Raw genomic sequence first — 22,634 nt, 5'->3', positions numbered from 1 at the left:
GTTTAAAAAATTAAAAGGGGGTGGGCTGAAAGAGCTTCAGGAGAGAGGGACAAAAAGGAAACGGGGGAGACGGAAAATAGTTGTTTCAAGGGCCTCCTTCGTTGCAGGGCCGCGAAGTTCTTCAGTGGCGGGGAGTTGCCTGGCAGGACAAAGAAAAGACAACACGGTTAGACGCAGAGCATTGAGGATTCGGGCCCTCGGGCCCTCGGGTCCCAGATTGATATTTCACATCTTTGTTTTCAAAGTCGAGTAGTGAAGACTAGATGTATACAAAGGTCACGCTCCAGTAGCCCAGAAGAGAACGGCAGAGGGTCAAAGAGGATTCTTGTATCGTCTGTGATGTTGAAGGGCTGCACTTGGCTCGATCTCAAATAACAGCCATCCAGCACAAATGGCACGCCAAATCAATACCGTAACAGGAAACCATAATGTGTGTGTGTGTGTGTTTGTCATTAGTTTGTCTAAGAGGGTCAGAAGGTGGCATTAGACCTGATGATGTCATCATCAGACCTCCCCCCCCCCCACGGCAGCTAAACAGGGTAACAAGTTTAGCTGCCGTCATCATCTTCATCACCACGACCATCATCACGGTCAACTTCATCGCTGGTACCTTCATCTTATTCATCCTCATCACCATCACTTATTCATTAATGAACAAGTGATGGTGTGACACACACACACACACACACACACACACACACACACACACACACACACACACACACACACAGTTGTGTGCATGTCCGCGGGCTGCTACACTTGCGGTAAGGCCAGCTGTTGGCACACATACGCATGTCGTCCTCCTCCTGGCGGCAGCTCAGCACCTCCAGAAACAAAACGCCACCAACAACCACTCGGACGAGCGCCGCGAGCGTTGTGGCCGAAGGAGGCGGCTCCGACGCCCGCAGCAACACCCCCTCCTCCCCGGTAAACCAACTTACCGTTGTTGCGCAAATATCCCGTAGCTGCGAACTGTTCCGCCGCGCGGGTACTCCTGTCGCTCCGCCGCCTCGGCACGCCGAGCTCGGACTGTAGGAAAAGACGGCGCCGCCTCCTCGCTTGCTTTCATAACACTCCATGTTCGCGGTCCGTGTGCGCGCACATACTTTTCTCATGGAGCGCCCGTGCGTCCGTCCGTGTCCGCGCCGCCTCGATTCTGAGAGCGAGCGCGAGAGAGAGATACAGCGGGACGGAACATGCCGACGTGCGCGCGCACACACACGCACGCACAAACACACGCGCGTGTGGCCAGCTTTCCTTCTGACGTCAATACTTTCCGACTCGCTCCCGCGGCGCAGCAGCAGCAGAAGTGTGCAGCGGCCGCGAGCTTGTGCTCGTGCACAGTGGAGAGCAAAATGTCTGAATGAATGCTCAGGAAGTCCAAGAAATTATATAACTGCCTAATGAGTGTTTGTTTTCTAAATAGAAGGGGGGCACAAAGAGCTATGCCATAACATACATGATTATTGTTTGTATTTGTATTTATCTGTTTTTATTGTATAGCTTATATGATGATTTAAAAAATGTTTTATCAAGTGTTTTTGTGTACCACGGAAAGCGCTATATACATTAAATGTATTATTATTATTATTATTATTAAGACGTACATTCCTGAGATGCTTCCATTATAATGACTTCATTCATAAGGCAGTAGACAGTAGACTCAGAGGGTCACAACAGAAATGAGGAGAAACAAAATCATTTATATTTTATATATATTTAAATTATTATTATTATTATAATGAATTATGCCCTTTGTTGTCCTTCAGATGTGGTGTCTTGAGGAAAATGCACATAGCATTATTTTACTATCTCCATAGGGAGCTACAGTGTGTTAAATAGGACTCTTTGAAATAGTAGATTTACTACTGACATCATCATGTGGCATAAATGTAATGCGTTCTTTTCGTGTGTATCACATCCATGTATTGTATCTGAAGCCACATGTAGCAGCACCCCCCACTGACAATCACATTCTTGGAATGACTGCATTTCATATGTTGTCGTCATCTGTAGGTTTTAAAGTTCAAGCCTTGTTGTCATATTGAAAAGTCTGCACTGTTGAGTCAGGAGTCTGCTGGATGATCTCATCCCAGCTGCTCTTTGTTTCCTCCAACCTGCAGAATGATGGCGCCACCTTGTGGTACTTTTCTTTCTTTCTCTCGTTGCAATCTCTACCTGCTGTTGGGTTTAACTCTCTTTTCAGACAGTTTATTCAACTGGCATCACTTGTGTCAAATCTTCAGTGCACCTCAGGGGGAAAGCAACTTTTTTTTCACAAATTACAAACAGAAGGAATATATATCTTTTATTGTTCAACTTTACTCAAACTTCAAGGTTTTTTTTCAAGTGACAAAGGTATTTAAGTTGTTGAGTGTTAGACCATGATGATGATAACATGGTACGAGCTACAAACAAAATAGAATACATTTAAAAAGTAATCACAAAACAACACATTGGCAGGAATTACATGGTTAAAAATTATCTAAAAAGTCAACTAACTTACACACAGCTGTTTGCTTATTCTACTGTAATGACAATATTTTCTCCAACCCCCGTTAATGCAATTAAACATAATCACAAATTACCATACAGCTTAAATAACACATTTTAGCACATCATCAGCCAAAACAAGATGCATTTTTAAGTGTTATATTGGAATGCATTAGAGGAAGTACAGTGCAACCTAATAAAGTGGCAAAACACTATTTCATGTATTGACAATTGGTCTGAGCAAAGAAATATCACAAATAAATTAAGACTTCCTGAGAAGATGTAAAACAGATGATATAATCATAAAAAGCCCAAATCATCAGATACAGTATTGCATGTTACTCTCAAAGCACCTTCTGCTCTGCTGATGCACACCGTCGTGCTTCTAGGGAGGAATGGCTGCTCCTTTGTCGTCCCTTTTAAAGTACACTCTGACAGTGTCACGGTATGTGCTTTTTTATCCTGAGGTAGCACATGAAAATCCCAAACCACCCACACCCAGCACAGAAACAGCACTCCTGTCCTGCAGCTGTGGATCCACCGTCACAACGAGAACCCTCTCTCCTTTATCAGGGCCGCCGTCAGCCTGTCCCGCAGGATCTCCTTGGACGAGTAGAAGGGCAGGTACAGGATGGAGTAGCACGTCAGAGACCCGGGCAAGTGCTGATCGTGGGGCAGACCATTCTGGACTTGCATGACTTGAACGTTCATCCGGACCTGGTCCATGCCAAGAATAGGAACCCTCCTGTATCCAGTCACGAACACTGCAGAACAACACCCGCGGAGGGAAGGAGGAACTTCAAGTCACTCTTTGTCTGTTACCATCTTTGCACATCAGCATCATCTGCAGCCGCTATAGCTGTCCCTTCCTTTATTTATTTACTTGAATGCATGGATGATAATCAATAATAATGATCTCAAACTAGATTTAGATCTTGACTCACTTTTTTTTTTAAATAACCGTCTTGACTGTTCAAGCACAGGTAACCAATGATGTTAATAATGGCTGCATTGCATTTAGGGTGCACAAGTTTTTGTCAATAATGACTCACGCTGGGAACAGAGCCGTCATTCATATTACTATCAAATCTGTCCTTCAATCTCCTCAAAGCCGGAGATCTGGTTTGTTTTTTATCCGTGCGTTCCACCAGAGGGAACACCAGAGAACTCACGGCGTATAGCACTTCTGGATTTGCACGATGTAAACGATAAACATGGCCACACTCGAAACGAAATGTCAAAAAAAAATTTTTAAAGCGACGCCATGTAGACGATGTGTAAATGAAGCCCGTCACCACTGACTCCGCCCCCTACCGTTCATGTGCGACCTTGCTGCCTTGCAGGACCTAACCCTGCCTCCACTACAGTTAACCGTGATGTTGTTTGTGAAAAGACCACACATAGGTTTCAACGGCTCACATGTTTGATGTTTTGATTCAGTACTTACAAAAGAAATCTTTCTTCTGGTCTTCAGTCAATTCGTCGAAAAAAACATCCCAAAACATCTGCTTGGCGTTGTTGTCAAATTGAGGTTCCCACACTGTGTTCTAATTGAAATAATGATGAAAAAAAATGGTTTGGCGCGGTTTAAAACAAGCATGTGGCGATTTAGAACAGGCGGAGCTCGTGTTTGGGACAGTGCGCTTTTCACCTCTTTCAGTTGGGGCCATTTGTAGACGTCTTGGCCCACCAGCACTCCCCGCAGCTGCTCCGGCTGAAACAGCTTCACCAGTGCCTGGTCACACACCTGGAAGAAGCCTCGCTTGAACTCCGTGAACACGCCCTCCACCGACGCGGTGAAGGCGTGGCTCACGTAGGCTTCCACAAACTCCTTCCTGTTGGGACAGATTGACGTTTAAATTCAACAAACATCATCTCTGATCTGGGTACAGGTCTCACACACACACACACTTGGATTTGAAATTTTTAAAGTCTTACTTATTTTCAACTGTCAGCGGCTTTTTTGGATTTTGGGGGTCAAGTTCAACATCTGTCCCACCCCAGTTAATCTGTCAACCAATTATGAAAGTGGAGGTTAGTGGTATTGCAGAAAGAAAGATAAAAAAGGCGTTTTAAAAAACTTAGTTCGGGAACAAGGACCACGCCCTGAACACAGCGTATTTCCCGTGTGAAGCACAGCAGAGCCGTTCACTTCCTCTTTGACAGAGTTCCCACATCCCTCCCCATTTGAAACCCATATTGCTATTCGCGTGGTCTTTGTGAGTGAATGGAAGGCCTGCTCGGCCAAAACACCAACCTCAAAGTCTTGGTCTTTTAGGTCCTTCTCTTCACCGTCCAAGATACACTGCAGTCTCCTTAAAAAAAAACAAGCAAAAACTAAAAAGTTATATCCAAAGAAATACTGAATCGCCTACTGAAATCACAATATCCAGGCATCAATTTAACACAACACAATCTGTATTACTAAATTGAGATGAATACTGACTTTCCATCAGACGGGCTGAATTCCTTTAAATCGTCCAGCGTCGGCTCTACACCGAGCAGCTTCTTGAACAGAGCCAGCGGGAAGGGGAAGTGTATGATGTTGGAGTTGTACAAGGCCAGTCCACACAGAACCCCAAGCAGGAAGAAGTGTGTCTGGTCCTCCTCTGTCGTCTGTATGAGAAACAACCAAATAACTATTGCATATTGTTCCATTGTTCCATATTAGCAGGAAATCCATCAAGTGAAGGGAACCCTGAGCCTATGGGTTCGATGGTTCCCGCACGAGGATTTGAAGTCTTACCGTGGAGGGGAACCATGCCAGCGTTTCGGAGTCGTTGAACATGAACATCCTGGACACAGTTGACACCATTTCACGGAACAAGTGGTGAAAAAGGTCCTTTGCGTAGACGTGCATGACCTTTGGGTCCTCGTCAAAATAGACCTGAGAGGTAAATACAAATATTATAGTATGAGATTCAATGATATAGGATACAGAATAAGTATAAATGATTTGCCTGTGCTTTAACCATCAAGTCAAAACTGAATATTTACCACGAGATGCTTCTTGAAGTCACTGGGCTGAGCAGCAGCCAGTTGTTTGAAGGTGCCTTCCAAAAGTGACGCTCGCTTCAGCTTCAGTTCAAAATATTGAACTGAAGGCCACATCATCCCTGACATATGGCTCTATAATACAGTTCAAAATGACATTTTCTTAAATAATGTTCCTATCTTAACATTTTTTATTGGATGTACTGTAATGCATTTTATTGTCAAAGCGGCCTAATAGTTTTTGGCCACTTGGTGGCAACGCAACAAGCTGTAAAAAACAACAGGGACATACTACCTTATAAAGTAACATAGCAAACAGTCGCCTCTAAGTTGTGTTTCTGTCCACCTGGTGAACATGTCAATACTTGAACCAAACTGGTAAAACAATGGGCCGTCAAACCAAAACAAAGAGCTGAAAGACGCTTGTTATTAGATTCCCTATCATTCCTACATGCTCTTAACTGGTTGCCTCTTTGTGAAACTTGATAGGACACCTACTTGCTAACTTTAAAACAAACTCCACCGTAACAATGGATAATACATGATTGATTTACCGATGGCCCTTGTTGTATTGTTTGTATGGTTTAGTTGGCCAACAGGCTCAAGTTACCTTTGTGTATGAGGTGTAGATTTCAAAAGCCATTTTCTTCGATTTCAGATCCATCACAAATGGGAAGTTAAAAAGGACCAGCGACTGATAATCCAAATCCGGAAAAGAGCAGATAAGCAATTTATTTACGAAAATGTAAACTTGATGACCACAGAAATGCTCTATTTCATTAACAGTTTTTTACCTTGATATTGGATGGCGAAGACCAAATCTGCACCTCCTGGGCTAAAAACATTGGGCTAATCTCCAGACCAAAAGCTTCTTCCAGGATCCCCTGACCTCCTGCAATCCTGAGGTTGGCCTTTTAAAAAACAGAAATTATTTTAGGTATGAGTGAGGGATTAGGTGGGCGGTGAAAAGCTTTTTAGAAAAAGAAAAAGCTGAGTAAGGTGGTTTCTGTGTGGTTTGAAATTCACAGGGAGGAAAAAAAACAAGATGACGGATACTAACGTTGTACATATACTGGAGGACGAGCAGCATGTTTATGAGTCCAGAGTCGTGAGGAACAGGCTGAGAGGACAGGATCCCTGAGACGGCCCGCTTCCACACCTCAAGGTGCTCCTCCATGGTGGAGGCCGGCAGAGAGGACCACCAGTCCCCTGAGGAACACATTCACGCCAGTGAGCATTTTAACAGCTGAGCAGGTGCCGCCAGAATAGTTCATGATCATTATTAGACGCCACTCCTCTAAGTTTAAAAGATAAGTTACAAGAGCATTTGTTATTAATTTGAACTTTAATTTATCCCACTTACTAACATGTCTCTACAACTAATGCCCTGCCTTACAATTTCTGTGGGGCATTCAAAAGCATTAAACAGCATTTTAACACTAATAACAATAATTCAATCAAATGAATGATGAATTTATTTTGAATGCACATTTACCGAAACACGTTCCTATTTTAAATAAATCATTGTGTTCATAAATTATAATTTGAGAAGGTCTATAATTATTACAATGCCACACTCCAGACTGCATACAAGGACACAACTTAAAGCATCTCATGAAACTGAAAAATGCAGCTGTGCTGAGGTGTTTTATTGTTTTGTTTTGTATAGTTATATTAAACAATAGCATCCTCAGACTCCATAGTTTTACAGTCATTTAAATGTGCACATTTCTCTGCCCTAGTTATTGCTATAGTTGGGCTGATGAGCACACCGTCCCCTGGTCCTATACATAACGTTAAACGAAGCTCAAGCTCTCAAACAGCTTTCTCTCATCGTACCTAAGACCTGGAGGCTTTCGGCACAGAGCCTCTGCACGGCGGCGGCGACCGCCTTGGCGAGCGTTGTGCTCGTTGACCGCAGGCCGCGTCTCTGGGTCACATGCAGGAGCTCATTGAGAAGCAGGAAGACCCTCAGCCCCTCCACTCCCACTGGCATCTCATCCAGAGAGGGAAGCAGGTCCAGGACAGCGGCCTCGACCTGTCGGGAGCATAAAGCGCAGCAGCTGAGCAGAGCGTTACCGAGAGGGTTTGGAAAGTAAACGTGAGCGTGCAAACGCCGGTCGCTTGCCTGCGCCAAAACATGATCCTTCTTCGCCAGTTTCTTGAAAGCATGTCGCGCAGGTGACAAGTCCAGGCCGGAGTACTTTGACGAGGTCTGGAAATGTTTGTCTTTGCTATGGAGGTGAAAAAACAAGAGTGTGAATGTGACGCCATTGCAACCGATGCGAGGGACGTGGAGAGCGACCGCGGAGGCCGCTTACCTTTGGTCGAGGAAGATCTGATTCACGCAGGAAGCCAAGGAGAACGTCCTGTGGATTTCCCTGCGAGGTTTTTCATGTGGTTAGTCAATGACACTGAGAATAGGGTGTTAATAGATTTAACAGGCCAACCAGCTGTTTGCGATAACTGCTACTGCACCTGTTTACCGTTTGATCTTTTTCCACGACTTTGCATCGCATTCAGAGACCCATTTGTTGATCACATCGCGCGTTACGTTGATGACGGCGGCAGTGTTGGACTCCTCATGCGCTTCCTGTGAAAGACACAAGGAAGAGCTCATGTTTGGTGTGTAAAAATGTCTTCACACGTATGCACGATTGGGGTTAAGGTATTAATACACCTCCCACAATTGTGTACTGCATGTATTCGTACCTGAACGGGCATGCACGTTGCAAACGAACAGTTTCCTCCCGCGTAGATGTTTCTAACTTTAAGACCATTACTGGCGTCTGGAATGATATTAGAAATAAAAGTTATCTCTGTCTCTGAAATGAAAATGGAATCAATTTAGGTATTTCAGAAATGTGGTCACCCTGTGGCAGTTGAACGGGTAGCGGCACGGACGGATGACTCTCCTCTCCGTGTCCCAGCTGCCCCTGCTCTCCACACCCGAAGGAGTAGACCCTGTTCGAGTCCGTCAGCGCCAATGTGTGATGCCTGATGGAGATAACAGCATTTTAATGTCAACAGAGATGCCTTTTCAGGAGTTTTAAAGCCTCCAAGCCTCCGCTTCAGACATACAAAGCAATACAAAGTGATTAATACATGTAAGTAGCTTCACGCCGTGACTTTTAACTTTTGGCATTTCTAAGCAAAAACTGTCACAATTGGAAGATGCCAAAAATAATCAAAGCGTGCTGGAAGTGCTCACAATAACTGTCTGAGAGTTTAGAATTGTAATGTTTGATAAAGGGAAATCCTCAGAATAATTGCATTATAAAAGGTGATGTAACGTACCGTCCACATGCGATCTTGGTGACCTTTGCCCCCCAGAGCTCCACAACAAGCCGAGGTCGTAGTTCATCGGCGAATGAGTTGTGCCCGAGCTGTCCATATTGACCAGAGCCGAATGTGAACACTGCCCCATTCTGAGGAAGCAACCAGACAGAACCAGAAATTCACAAACATGGTTTATTGTTACATATTTACATTTCTGTGGGATCTAGGAAGTTAGTGCTGCATTGGTGAGGCAGGTAAAAGAATGTTGCCAGAGATCTTTTAAAACACGTTCTATTATTTCAGTGTCATTTGTAGAACTGTTTCCAACACGAGTGTTACACAGCTTGTTTTATTTTATCTAACCTTTGTCAAAATGGCAGTGTGGTCCTTTCCACAGGAAATGTAAATTGTTTTCTTCGTGTTCAGGCAACAAACAGGAGTTGGTGTCGGTCTGTCTATTAGGGACAGAAAATCACATTCAGGTTTACATATAACACTTTTTTTTATGAGCATTAGATATAATGATTGCTTTAAATATATATATTTTTATACCTGTCGTGTCTCCCAGCCCGAGCTGCCCGCGGTCGTTTCCGCCCCAGCCGAACACGCCTCCGGAGACGGAGAGGGCGAAGCTCTGCTCTCCCCCAGCAGCCACCTGGACCAGGGGGAGCGCTGACAGAGAGCGGAGGTGTTGGGGCGAGTGGGAGCCGGGCTCGCTCCTCCCCAGACCCAGCTGGCCCCTGGAGTTCTGACCCCATGTGTACACCTGACCTCCTGTGGAGAAATGCAATCATTTGTAGCGCAATATAAACATATGTTATTATTATAATCATTATTATCTTATACTATGCCTTGATATCAGCCACTAATGGACTATGAGTCAACTAATAAAATCTTGTCTCAACGCTGGCTGAGGTGTTGTTTTACAGAAAGTCAAGGATACAGGATGACAGGATACTAACGTTAAAGCAGTGATGAACTGTTTTAGAGCCTAGGAAGAGTTTCCACGACTATCTGAGCTTTCTAAGCTTCTACTTTAGTGGGAGGTCACATAGACTTCACTGTACCTTGGGTGAGGGCCACTGAGTGCCGGCTCCCACAAGCAACCTGAGACACCGGTATGTTGCACAAAGCTGCCAGGGGCCTGAGAGGAAAAGAGACAGAAGTAAAAAAAAATAAAATAAAATAAAAAAGTGAGACAAATTTGCACCCTTTCACACATTTTTGTTGCAAATTCAGGACATCATGAGGTGAGTTTCTCCTTACTTCGGAATGTAAGTGCAAGTTGTGTCCACACAGAGAACTTTTCCTCCTCTAGAAAGCAGAGTGACCGCACCATCATCACCACAAGCCACGGCCTGAATCTTCTCTTTACACTTCACCAACTCTGAAAGAAACAGCAGGTGTACAGTAAGGGGTGCAGCTGGTTGTCCTGCAGGTCACCACTGCCAATAAGAACACCTATTTTAACGAGACCTGAGAAGGAAGTCATCGGACTGATGCTCACTCTGTTTTCCTCGGACTCTCCCCCCATCTTTGCTCTCGTTTGTGCGGATGATGGCAGCATCGCCGTTGCTTCTGACGAAGGCGAGCCCGCCGTGGCCCGCTGACAGGTGTGTGACGTCAGAGCCGAGGGTTAAAAGGTGAACTCCGTCGCCTGTTGAGATAGCCGCGCCATCTTTCAACCGAAAGCCCTGCTGGCAGTTCTCTCCCCATGAAAACATCTTGGTTAAATGTCTCCGGAAGAACCGTCAGCTGCTTTTTATGGCTCGGCTCAGTCTGGCAGAATCGAAACCTGAGAAACCTGATTGTATCATTGCGCATGCGTGGTGGCTGTGAGCCGAGGAAAACAAAACTTATGACAACGATGAAACGAAAGTGACACGCGAGTGAGTCAGAGGCAGGAGGAGCTTTCTGACTACTGAGGGGAGAAGAACAACGAAAGTGAAACTGGAGCGGAAAACAGTATTTACACAGTGAACAGGAATACTGGACGACTGAGATATTCAACTCAGGGTTAGTTCAATGACACGCGCACATACTCAACATTACTTAGGCTACACCAATAATAATAATAAAAAGCTCCTCCTTATGTCCATTCCCTTCTTCTATGCAAAATAATCAGCTCAGCTCAAACAAATACCCCGTTCAGAAAAGAGGGTTTCTGTTCACCTGACAAGCTGCTTCTTTAGATACTGACAAAAGAAACATTGGTATTTCATATTTCAATTCAATTCAGTGTGTTTTATATAGCCCAAAATTACAAATTTGCCTCGGAGGGCTTTACAGTCTGTACACATAGCATCTCTGTCCCAGGACCTCACATCGGATCAGGAAGAACTCCCCCAAAAAATAGTAAAAACCCTTTCACAGGGAAAAAAGGAAGAAACCTGAGGGAAAGCAACAGAGGAGGATCCCTCTCCTCGTAAAGACAGAAGCAATAGCTGTCATGTGTACAGAATGAACAACGTAACAGAGTTACAGCACATCACATGAATATTAAATTATTCATGTAATGAGTAGTAGGCGTGGACCACGTTCCAGATAACCACGATCCATGTCAGCAGAAGGAGGTAGAGAGGAGGGGCATCAGCAGGGCCATGGCAGGAGGTAGGAGGCAGGAGGCAGTAGGCAGGAGGCAGGAGGTAGGAGGCAGGAGGTAGGAGGCAGGAGGCAGGACCGGCTCCAGACAGCCACGATCCATGGAAACCATGAATTCATCCAGAAGGAGATAGAAAAGAGGAAAGAGAAGCTCAGTGTATAAGTTGTCCCCCAGCAGACAATTGGAGGAGGAGAGGGGGAGATTAGGCCTAAAATGGGCCTAACGATGCCTAGATGGACTGAGACCGGCTGTTCATCCATGTTGCAGACTTTGAGCCGGATGGTGACATGGAGAAGGTCACTTGTTGGAAGGTTACACATTTTTCTTTGGATGGAGACGGGACATTTGGTAAAGTACATTGAATTCTGTGATTTAGAGAATGTTGTCCTGCTTTGGTTTCACTTGCATCATTCTTGATGCTCAGATTCCTGTCAGGACCCAGCTCTTATGGAGGGAGGTGTGACGGTTCCCTTGCCCGTCTGTCTGTCTCCTGCACCCTCTCGTTCTTGTCACGGCGTTAGAGCCCGGTCGTCTACTATTCAGCTCAGGTACACATTTACAACAGCAGGTGGCGGAGTTTTTCCATTTAGCAGGATCACCGGTCCTGCCTCTTATAGCCAGAATCTTATCATTGAAGAAGTTCAAGAAGTCATTACTACTGAGGTCTATAGGAATACACAGATCCACAGAGCTGTGACTCCCAGCCAGCCTGGTCACAGTGCTAAAGAGAAACCATGGGTTGTTCTTGTTTTTCTCTATCAATGATGAGTAATAGGCTCCTCTGGCATTACGGGCCTTATGTTCTCAGACTATCCCACCAAACTAACCGGGATTCCTCTAGAGATTGTTAGAACGCCAAATGTTTTCAAGCTTCGGTGATGCTTGCTTCAATATGCGGGTCTGAGGGTTATATCATTAAATAATTAAATAATATTACATCCAATTCTCAGTTCAAATTGACATTGGCTATGGTAAATTACACGTTTTAGTATTTTCCCAAAAAATAATACAAATACTGCCATGTATCCAAGCTAATAACCCACTGAGCAGTATACAAACAGCTGGTGTATTTTCACCCTATCATAAAAGAGACGGTATTTCTTACTTTTTATAAATAACAAAAAAAATTGTTTTATTTCCCTTTAACTTATATTAACCCAGTTGACTAATTGCAACAATAAGAACGAGGACAGCGCTTCAAGTCGCTGTGTGTTGGTGAAAATGTGTTGCTTTTCTATCTTTGTTATCAATGTGCACCAGTGGGCTGTGGTGCTCAAAGTGTGAGTGTCTGGAGTAATGCAAGACATGCTGCAGTTGAATTAAACCCATTTCATTTTTAATGCACCAACAAGAATAACGTTACATGGAACAAACTGTTTCTAACGTTAAAGTCTACTTTGCTGTATATATTTATTTTGTATGGAATACTTTTTGTGCAACTTGGCCCCAAAATAACAAACTATCACATTTTTTAGTACCTGAGATGCAACACTTAAAATCACTTGAAATTGCCCTGCAAAATACAGTTTATACATATACACTCTATACCAGGGGTGGGCAAACCTTTTGGTTCAGGGGCCACAATGAGTCTAAAAATTCGATCAGATGGATGGAGAGTGTGTAAACTAATATAAATTACAAGTAAAAGCTATTAACTAAAAAGTAAAGAAAACTATCATTTCATTTCAGTGGGGACAGTGTTGTTGGTCACCCTTGTTTTGCCAGTGCATCACGTGGGGAGTGGGATCAACTGAAACACTGGTATTGCAGGAAAAAGGCAAAATGAATGCGGTTCTGGTGGGGAGGCGTGGTTAGGCTGGGCCGGATTCAAATGCCGCAGTTTGCCCATACCCGGTCTATACCCATGTTTGCAATATGAGCCATGCATTTTTGTATGTACATCCACCACACAGGTTCATTATGAAGAATATTAAACTCTTTACGTTTGCTAACACACAGTTACATTAGATGTAGCTCGAAAGGCGGCTCCTTGTTCAGCCATTCACAAAGTGCTCTATTACAAAGTGAAGTCCTCTGTTCAGTGCAGATACAGTCACAGCGAGGTCCCTCCATCACTTGTAGGTTCTTCTATTGTTGCTCAGGGCCTCTGTAAGCTTGGTTTTCATGATCTCCTTGGTTGAGTATAAGGGCAGCTCCAGCGTTGAGTCACATGTATGCGTCTCAGGGTAGTACTGGTCATAGGAGAGGTCCTGAACTCTTTTAACTCTGACTTTCATCTTGATCTTTTCCATGCCAAGAATGGGCACCCGTTCAAAGCCAGTGACAAACCCTAGTGGAGGGGAAAGTGGTCATCAGGGAGTTTCTTACCTTTTCATTTATTTTTGTGACATCCTAAGTGTTAGGCTTTGCACTGCCCATCCCTGAAATCAGACGGTTGAGTGAAACATAATGTTATCGCTGCTCACGCTAACTAGAACAGTTGGTTTATTGACTCCTTTATTGAACCAAAAGTTTCTGGTGAAACATCACCTACTGCCCAAAGGCATTTTCCAACAAAAGACTTACCAGATACCGAGTGTACAGAACCAACCCAATCTCACGGGTAGATGTATTAATTGAACATTTAGAGGTTATTATTACGCTTAGGCTTTTCTTCACTGGGAAATGCGGTTATGTTCAGGAAACAAAACTACCAAAATGGCAACAAAGCCACTTCGGTTAGGTTTAGGAAAACAACATGGTTGAGCGTAAAATAAGTCTGTAAACTAAGAAAAATGCATACGAAAAAAAACACAACAGTAAAAATCAGGTGAAATACTTACAAAGAAAAGCTTTCTTTTGATCCTCAGTTAGTTCATCAAAAACCTCCCAGAACATCTGTATGGTGAGGTGTGGTGGTGTGGTGCTGTACACCCCCTCATAAACTGTGTTCTGATTACAGGGAAACAGACTTGTTACAATTACTTCTGTTAAAGATCATTTGAAGTATTCAAATCAAGCGCAATGCAGGGATCAGGATGCAATAAATAAACTCTGTTTTAGACTGTACCTGCTTCAGCTTTGCCCAGTCATGGAAGTCTCCGCCTACCAGCACTTCCTGCAGCTCTTTTGGTCGGAACAGCTTCACCAAATCCTGGTCACACACCTGGAAGAAGCCTTGCTTGAACTCCTGAAACATGTCCTCCACTGATGTGTTGAAGGCATGATTCACAAAGGCATCCACAAACTCCTTCCTGTTTAGCAGATTCAAGTTTCATGTCAACAGAAGTGTCTCAAAAAAGTCACAAAAAAGTCACTAAGATGCATGGTCCTTACTTATTTCCCCCCGTCAGAGGCTTTTCGGGACTTTTCGGATCAAGGTCAACCTCTGTGCCATCCCAGTTGATCTGTTGATCAGTTATAAGAAAGGAGAAGACAGTGATATCACTGCTTTGAGAAATTATGACAGATTTCAGAAACTGACTATCTGTAAAACACATACTACAAAATCCATGTAGAGGTTGTTTATGACATCATCTTCGTAGTTTTCCAGGATATTCAGCAGACTCCTTAAAGCAAAATAAAAAGGAATAATTCATATGATATCAAAGAGGCTGTTTATAGTTGGTTTTGACCAGAAAGTTGAACCTGAAACCAAATCTTTGTGATTTAAATATACATTTATTTCCTCTTACTGTCCAACGCATGGGCTGAATTCGATCATGTCCCCCAGGGAGGGCTTTACACCGAGCAGCTTCTTGAACAGAGCCAGCGGGAAGGGTAAGTGTATGATGTGCTGGTTGTACAAAGTCAAGCCGCACAGAACCCCAAACTGGAAGTATCTCTGGTCGTCCTCTGTGGCCTGGGGTTGATGGAAGACAAAACTTATCTCAGAAAAAAAAAGAAAAAAAGGATGATTTCAATTTAAGATCTGAATTGAATGTTTTTTTTTCTGTATGATGATTTAAAGTCCTACTGTGGAAGGGAACCATGCCAGTGTTTCGGAGTCGTTGAACATGAACATCCCAGTTTCAGGTGACATCATCTCGTGAAACACTTCGTGAAAAAAGTCTTTTGTGTAGAGATTAGCATCATCGGGGTTTGTGAAGTTTTCATCAAAATAAACCTGGAGGACAAAATGGCACAAACTAAGTTTTCCTCCTGGTACAGTATCTTATACAAGAGTACCTCTACAACAATGCAAGATTTAAAGTGTGACTTTTGGCCATCAGATCAAAACTACATGTTTACCGCAAGTGGTAACTTGTAGTCCTCGTGATCAGCAGAATCAAGTTGTTCAAAGGTGTCGTCCAAAACCGATGCTCGGCTCAGGTCCAGAATAAAATACAGCGGATGAGGCTGCGAGAAAATGCATTGCAATTCCCAGCACATTGCTTCCTTCTGGAATACAGTTCAAGGTGTTATTTCTCATAGATCACTATACCATTTGAAACAGATTTATTGACCCTGATGGTATTGAGTGTAAAAGATAGTTCTCATGAGGCATGTTTTAGGTTTTAGTTACCATGGTGTACGCAGTATTCTGGTCCAAAACAAATTTCTTTGACTCCAGATCCATCAGAATTGGAAAGCTACACAGGATAAGCGGCTCAGCATGCATATACTGGAAAAAATAAGTATTTTTTCTGAATAGACGGTGTCTGAACAGTGACACAAAGGGAGACCGGAGGGACAGCATCATGGCTTTACTATTTAAACTATTTCACCGTGTGTTATTTTTACCTTTCGTTGGGACCGTAAACGCCAAAGCTGCAGATCCTCATTGAGAAAGTTTTTGTCAATCAAACAACAGAAGTCGGTTTCCGGCATCCTTTGGGGTTCTGCAGTCCTGCTGTTGGCCTTTAAAAAAAGTGTTTATTAGAGGATAAATTTATCAAGTTAAAAAGCTGTATTTTGGTGTAAATGTGAGTAGGATTATGCTGTGACGTTAATAGGAAACGCAGCCGATAAATGATACTAACGTTGTACATATACTGGAGGACGAGCAGCAGCTTTCTGACTCCAGAGTCGTGAGGAACCCGCTGAGAGGACAGGATCCCTGAGACGGCCCGCTTCCACACCTCAACGTGCTCCACCATGGTGGAGGCCGGCAGAGAGGACCACCAGTCCCCTGAGGAAGACATTCACACCAGTGAGCATACGCTTGATAGATCACAACTTTGTTCAATGCGTGTGTTAAGAAAACATATACACATGTCAACTACTTTATGAATGACACACAATACATGTATTCAGGCGGAATTAACAGGCTTTCGTTTTTTTTCCCACTCTCATCAGTAGAACAAACAGAACGTACGTTAGCCTTTTATATTAGATGTAAAGTTATGGGGAGGCTTTTTTGTCCGTCGCCATCTTGGCTTTTTGTAACCAGAAGTGAAACGAGAGGGGGGAGTGAAGTGCAACCGAACGCTGAACAAATGCTAAAATGAACACAGGTTTACTGTGTTCATTTTAGCATTCGCCCTACAGCCTCCCCGGCTTCATGGTCTATTTTGCTCTAATTGGACCATCATTTACTAAATGAACATAATTATGTATTGAAGAAGACTTGAAACCAGAGATTGAGAACATAAACTCATGTTTACAATGAGTTGAGGGAACAACTGAGGGAATAAATCAAGAGAGTGACATCTCCTGCTCGGCCTCTAGACTCAGGTGGGTGGTCTGAACCCAGCACGGGAATGGCGGACTTCCAATCAGAACAAATTTCATGGACATTTTCATGGATTTTAACAACATTTTGCTGACAGTACCTATGACCCGGAGACTGTCAACAGACAAGTTCACGACGGCGGCGGCGACCGCCTCAGCGAGGGTTGTGCTCGCTCGAAGGCGTCCGTGCCTCTGGATCACATGCAGGAGCTCATTGAGAAGCAGGTAGATCCTCAACCCCTCCACTCCCAACGGCTTCTTATCAAGGGAAGGAAGCAGGTGCAGCACAGCAGCCTCCACCTGGTGGTTTGAAAAGGACAGCGAGGGAGAAACAACGTGATTTGGTCTTTTTTATTTTTTATTTAAACGCCTCAGACAAGTTCGCAGCCATATTATGAACATGTTTTGTGGGTAATTATAGAGTAACAGCAGCACATGCTGGATACTCAAAGTAGATAACATTGAAACCCTTCATGCACATTACACACACTTTAGTTTCATACCTCGGCGAAAACATCGTCCCTCTTCACCAGTTTCTCGAAGGCCAGTCGTGCGACTGACAAGTTCAAGCCCGAGTACTTTGGCGAAGTCTGGAAATGTTTGTCTTTGCTGAAAACACAAAGAAAGAAGGCTGAGCTCACATTAAGACCAGCTCCTCAGGCACAGTGGTGTTTGGCCATCAACCAATATTAGGACTTGCTGAAATGTCATGCCTGTGTTCATGCACAGGGATGCTGCGCTTACCTTTGCTCAAGGAAGCTTGCATTCACACCGGATGCAGAGGAAAAGGTCCTGCGGATTTCCATGAGAACATTTAACATTTTCAGTCTGTTGCACTGAGAAAACGGGCCGCTTCGACAAATATTGGAAAATAAATTGCCGGTGCAATTTGCTTACTTTTTTATCTTTTTCCAGGACTTCAAATCGCATTCGGTTGTCCATTTGTCCATCGTGTCATCGAGGCGATGCAGCGCTCTGTCGTTGACACCACCGGCGTTCGCCTGGCGGACGTCCTGCGAAATAAACAGGGTTGAGTCGATGTTCCACCGTCACGCTCTGTGCTGTACGGGTTTGTGTCGGTACCTTAGTGGACGCGCACGTCGCAAACGAACAATTTCCTCCAGCGAAGATGTTTCTAATTCCAGCGTCAGCCGTGTCTGAAATGAACAAAATAATTATGAACGTTTAATTCCCTCCGTGACACCAATCTTCGCATTCACATTACATCGTCCAATTATTTCAGAAATGTGGTCACCCTGTGGCAGTTGAACGGGTAGCGGCACAGAAGGATGACTCTCCTCTCCGTGTCCCAGCTGCCCCTGCTCTCCACACCCGAAGGAGTAGACCCTGTTCGAGTCCGTCAGCGCCAATGTGTGATGCCTGATGGAGATAACAGCATTTTAATGTCAACAGAGATGCCTTTTCAGGAGTTTTACAGCCTCCAAGCCTCTACTTCAGACATTAGAAACATTTGAGAACGTTCTCAAACGCAACAGTGAAAATATCTTTATTTAAAATGTTTCAAGCTACTACGTGGAATTTTCAGAAAATCCTTGTTATTAATGACAACGTGGCCATTGACTGAACTGCTGTTGCGTCACATCTCGTAGATTTTCATGGCAAAAATCGTTCCCAGTCCTTTCCATTGAAATGGGTCCACATGCTGTTATAGGCAACCGAGAGGGGCGGGCAAGGTCTCTGTTTTTTAAGATTTGTCACAATCCGTTCGCAAATCAGTAATACAAAGTAATTAATACATGTAAGTAGCTTCACGCCTTTAACTTTTTTTTTTTTTTTTTGACCTTTAACTTTTGGCATTTCTAAGCAAAACCTGTCACAATTGAAAGATGCCAAAAATAATCAAAGCGTGCTGGAAGTGCTCACAATAACTGCCTGAGAGTTTAGAATTGTAATCTTTAATGAAGGGAAATCCTCAGAATAATTGCATTATATAAGGTGATGTAACGTACCGTCCACATGCGATCTTGGTGACCTTTGCCCCCCAGAGCTCCACAACAAGCCGAGGTCGTAGTTCATCGGCGAATGAGTTGTGCCCGAGCTGTCCATATTGACCAGAGCCGAATGTGAACACTGCCCCATTCTGAGGAAGCAACCAGACAGAACCAGAAATTCACAAACATGGTTTATTGTTACATATTTACATTTCTGTGGGATCTAGGAAGTTAGTGCTGCATTGGTGAGGCAGGTAAAAGAATGTTGCCAGAGATCTTTTAAAACACGTTCTATTATTTCAGTGTCATTTGTAGAACTGTTTCCAACACGAGTGTTACACAGCTTGTTTTATTTTATCTAACCTTTGTCAAAATGGCAGTGTGGTCCTTTCCACAGGAAATGTAAATAGTTTTCTTCGTGTTCAGGCAACAAACAGGAGTTGGTGTCGGTCTGTCTATTAGGGACAAAAAAATTACATTCAGGTTTACATATAAGACTTCTTTTTGAATGAGTATTAGATATAATGATTGCTTTAAAATATATATATATTTTTGTACCTGTCGTGTCTCCCAGCCCGAGCTGCCCGTGGTCGTTTCCGCCCCAGCCAAACACGCCTCCGGAGACGGAGAGGGCGAAGCTCTGCTCTCCCCCAGCAGCCACCTGGACCAGGGGGAGCGCTGACAGAGAGCGGAGGTGTTGGGGCGAGTGGGAGCCGGGCTCGCTCCTCCCCAGACCCAGCTGGCCCCTGGAGTTCTGACCCCATGTGTACACCTGACCTCCTGTGGAGAAATGCAACAGATGTTCATTATTTCTCACATGGACAAGTTATTTATAACTCTAACATGCTACATATGTTCGTGCGTTCTGGTTTGTATGTTTTCTAGGGATGGGCGGATGAAACCTTGTGAAGCATTGAGGCTTTCTTCCTATTTGTACCGAAAATGATTCGAAGCTTTGGGGCTTCACTTTGAAGAAAAACACCGACATCTGGTGGCCGACTGGAGTCAAAGCAGCCCTTTAACAGTGTGACCAAAGCACTAGAACACCTCAATGTTTCAATCTCACATCTTTGCAGTAAAAGTCAATGAAAGCTGCGTGTTCATTCACGGATTTGAAGTTATAAACAACCATTATCGATGTTGCTTCTGTTGTTTTTTACATTGTAATAAAACTAAATGCAGGTCAATAACATGAAACGACGTGTTCATGATGGGATTCGAACCTCTCCACACAAAACAAAAAAGACTATTCTACATATACATAACCCACTATATTATGGAGACATTTACAAATGAGTAGATTTCTTTATATTTTTATCGCGCTAAACTTTTATGCCAACAGAGTTATAAATAGTATTTGTCCTTTATAGCTCATTTTAGTGAGGTAAGATTTCATGGAAGTGGCATTGGAACGTGCTTATGAACTCACAATTATCGGTATCTCTTCTCTCAAACCCACATTGTTAATTGACACTGAGGCATCTTATGAAGCAGAGTTTGGTGCCAACACGTTCAAGCTGTCAAACGCGTCAAACCGATGAAACGCTTCGTGAAGCACTGGTGACGTCCGAAGCTTCGGACGTCACCAGTCACGTGACAGTTGTCATTTGATACAAGCTCCGACACTTTGCGCCGACACACAGCGGTTCAGTAGACTGACACAAGCTTCGGAGCTCTGGTATTGTTTGCCCATCTCTAATGTTTTCTCTCCCTTCAAATTACAACCCAATAGCCTATCATCATACTTAACTTTAGTCCACTAGGACCTTGGGGAGGCTGCTGCGCTGCCTTTCTCACTACCCAAGTAACTCCTCTCATCAACCATAGCAGGATTATACCAAGGAGTTTAGCTCCAACTAAACTATACCAAGGAGTTTAGCTCCAACTAAACTATACCAAGGAGTTTAGCTCCAACTAAACTATACCAAGGAGTTTAGATCCAAGTAAACTATACCAAGGAGTTTAGCTCCAACTAAACTATACCAAGGAGTTTAGCTCCAAGTAAACTATACCAAGGAGTTTAGCTCCAACTAAACTATACCAAGGAGTTTAGCTCCAACTAAACTATACCAAGGAGTTTAGCTCCAAGTAAACTATACCAAGGAGTTTAGATCCAAGTAAACTATACCAAGGAGTTTAGCTCCAACTAAACTATACCAAGGAGTTTAGCTCACAGTAATGCACGGAGGGAATGTAAGTACAGGTAGTTAGAGAATATGGCAATCTGTAGTTGTTAACTATTGTTACCTGCTTAAATTTAGGTTTACTTGAGGCAAATTAAATGGAATATTGTAGTAGGCTATGTTAACACCAAGCTAGCTATTTTTGTGTATTTTTTTATCTGCCTCTAATGCTTCCTGGATCTAGTTCGATAGTATTTTTCTCTGTACTTTACGATCCTAGTTTGACTTGACTATAGTGAATGCGTTGGGTGCCTTCCATTTCAGCCCATCATACAATATTTATCATTCCATAATCAAGATGTACTTGAAATGTTTTGTTGTTGTGTTATTCATGTTTTTTCTCTATTGAATGGTATATTTGACACTGAACTAATTCATCTTTATCTCAGTGGTAGTGTCCAAATTAAAATAAAATATCACTGGTATGTGACATACCAGAGAACAAAATGGATTCAAATGTTGATCAAAATCGTAATCCCTTCTGCTCAAAATAAAACAAGTAAACAACTCAAAAGTTGACACTGTCCGGGCCATTCTCCATCCATTGTGTGCGTTCCCTTTAAGAATTAGGATTTGGGAGTGACGCGGATATGAAAGCTAGTTTATCCGTCTTTCCTTTACAAGCAGGAAAATTTATTTGAGAAAAGTTCATATTTGTGTTGTTAAATTTCACTATGATCCTGAAATTATGTATATTGTGTTATCATATACTGAATGCAAGAAAAACTACAGAGCAAAATCACCGCAAAAAATTGCTGCCAATCTCGCCTTGGGGCTCAGCCCCCCCTTTCTCTGAATCCTAGAAACGCCCCTGGTGGGAGGTCACATAGACTTCACTGTACCTTGGGTGAGGGCCACTGAGTGCCGGCTCCCACAAGCAACCTGAGACACCGGTATGTTAGAAAAAGCTTCCAGGGGCCTGAGAGGACAAGAGACAGAAGTAAAAAAAAAAAAGAAGAAAAAAAAAAAGAGCTCAAACACACTTTTGTGAGACAAATTTGCACCCTTTCACACATTTTTGTTGCAAATTCAGGACATCATGAGTTGAGAATCTCCTTACTTCGGAATGTAAGTGCAAGTTGTGTCCACACAGAGAACTTTTCCTCCTCTAGAAAGCAGAGTGACCGCACCATCATCACCACAAGCCACGGCCTGAATCTTCTCTTTACACTTCACGAACTCTGAAAGAAACAGCAGGTGTACAGTAAGGGGTGCAGCTGGTTGTCCTGCAGGTCACCACTGCCAATAAGAACACCTATTTTAACGAGAGCTGAGAAGGAAGTCATCGGACTGATGCTCACTCTGTTTTCCTCGGACTCTCCCCCCATCTTTGCTCTCGTTTGTGCGGATGATGGCAGCATCGCCGTTGCTTCTGACGAAGGCGAGCCCGCCGTGGCCCGCTGACAGGTGTGTGACGTCAAAGCCGAGGGTTAAAAGGTGAACTCCGTCGCCTGTTGAGATAGCCGCGCCATCTTTCAACCGAAAGCCCTGCTGGCAGTTCTCTCCCCATGAAAACAT

At 43.6% G+C, this 22,634-nt stretch overlaps 2 protein-coding genes across 2 annotated transcripts; both read right to left on the bottom strand.

Moving 5' to 3' along the window:
* Positions 1 to 2,367: 2,367 nt before the first annotated feature.
* LOC306741771 (putative E3 ubiquitin-protein ligase HERC4) lies at positions 2,368 to 10,490 on the bottom strand (the record flags this gene model as incomplete). The annotated part of the gene is made up of 22 exons (XM_079224088.1): positions 2,368 to 3,257; positions 3,941 to 4,040; positions 4,145 to 4,328; positions 4,432 to 4,502; positions 4,751 to 4,808; positions 4,940 to 5,109; positions 5,240 to 5,380; positions 5,491 to 5,622; positions 6,282 to 6,398; positions 6,548 to 6,696; positions 7,327 to 7,525; positions 7,616 to 7,721; positions 7,809 to 7,868; positions 7,974 to 8,080; positions 8,200 to 8,276; positions 8,360 to 8,484; positions 8,785 to 8,915; positions 9,130 to 9,221; positions 9,319 to 9,540; positions 9,834 to 9,910; positions 10,033 to 10,153; positions 10,274 to 10,490. The coding sequence occupies 22 exons, from the start codon at positions 10,488 to 10,490 to the stop codon at positions 3,037 to 3,039; spliced, it is 2,877 nt and encodes a 958-aa protein (XP_079080214.1). The 3' UTR covers positions 2,368 to 3,036.
* A 2,815-nt stretch (positions 10,491 to 13,305) lies between these two features.
* LOC306741770 (putative E3 ubiquitin-protein ligase HERC4) lies at positions 13,306 to 22,634 on the bottom strand (the record flags this gene model as incomplete). The annotated part of the gene is made up of 22 exons (XM_079224087.1): positions 13,306 to 13,658; positions 14,152 to 14,260; positions 14,379 to 14,562; positions 14,645 to 14,715; positions 14,811 to 14,877; positions 15,004 to 15,170; positions 15,285 to 15,434; positions 15,560 to 15,667; positions 16,052 to 16,168; positions 16,291 to 16,439; positions 17,083 to 17,281; positions 17,485 to 17,590; positions 17,726 to 17,809; positions 17,879 to 17,994; positions 18,065 to 18,138; positions 18,237 to 18,361; positions 18,952 to 19,082; positions 19,297 to 19,388; positions 19,492 to 19,713; positions 21,959 to 22,035; positions 22,177 to 22,297; positions 22,418 to 22,634. 22 exons carry the CDS (start codon positions 22,632 to 22,634, stop codon positions 13,441 to 13,443), a joined length of 2,904 nt encoding a protein of 967 aa, XP_079080213.1. The 3' UTR covers positions 13,306 to 13,440.

The sequence above is a fragment of the Taurulus bubalis genome (genome assembly GCF_910589615.1).
Source record: "Taurulus bubalis genome assembly, chromosome: 9".
NCBI lineage: Eukaryota > Metazoa > Chordata > Actinopteri > Perciformes > Cottidae > Taurulus > Taurulus bubalis.
The sequence above is the reverse complement of the archived record's forward strand: the minus strand, read 5'-3'. Positions and strand labels throughout refer to the sequence as shown.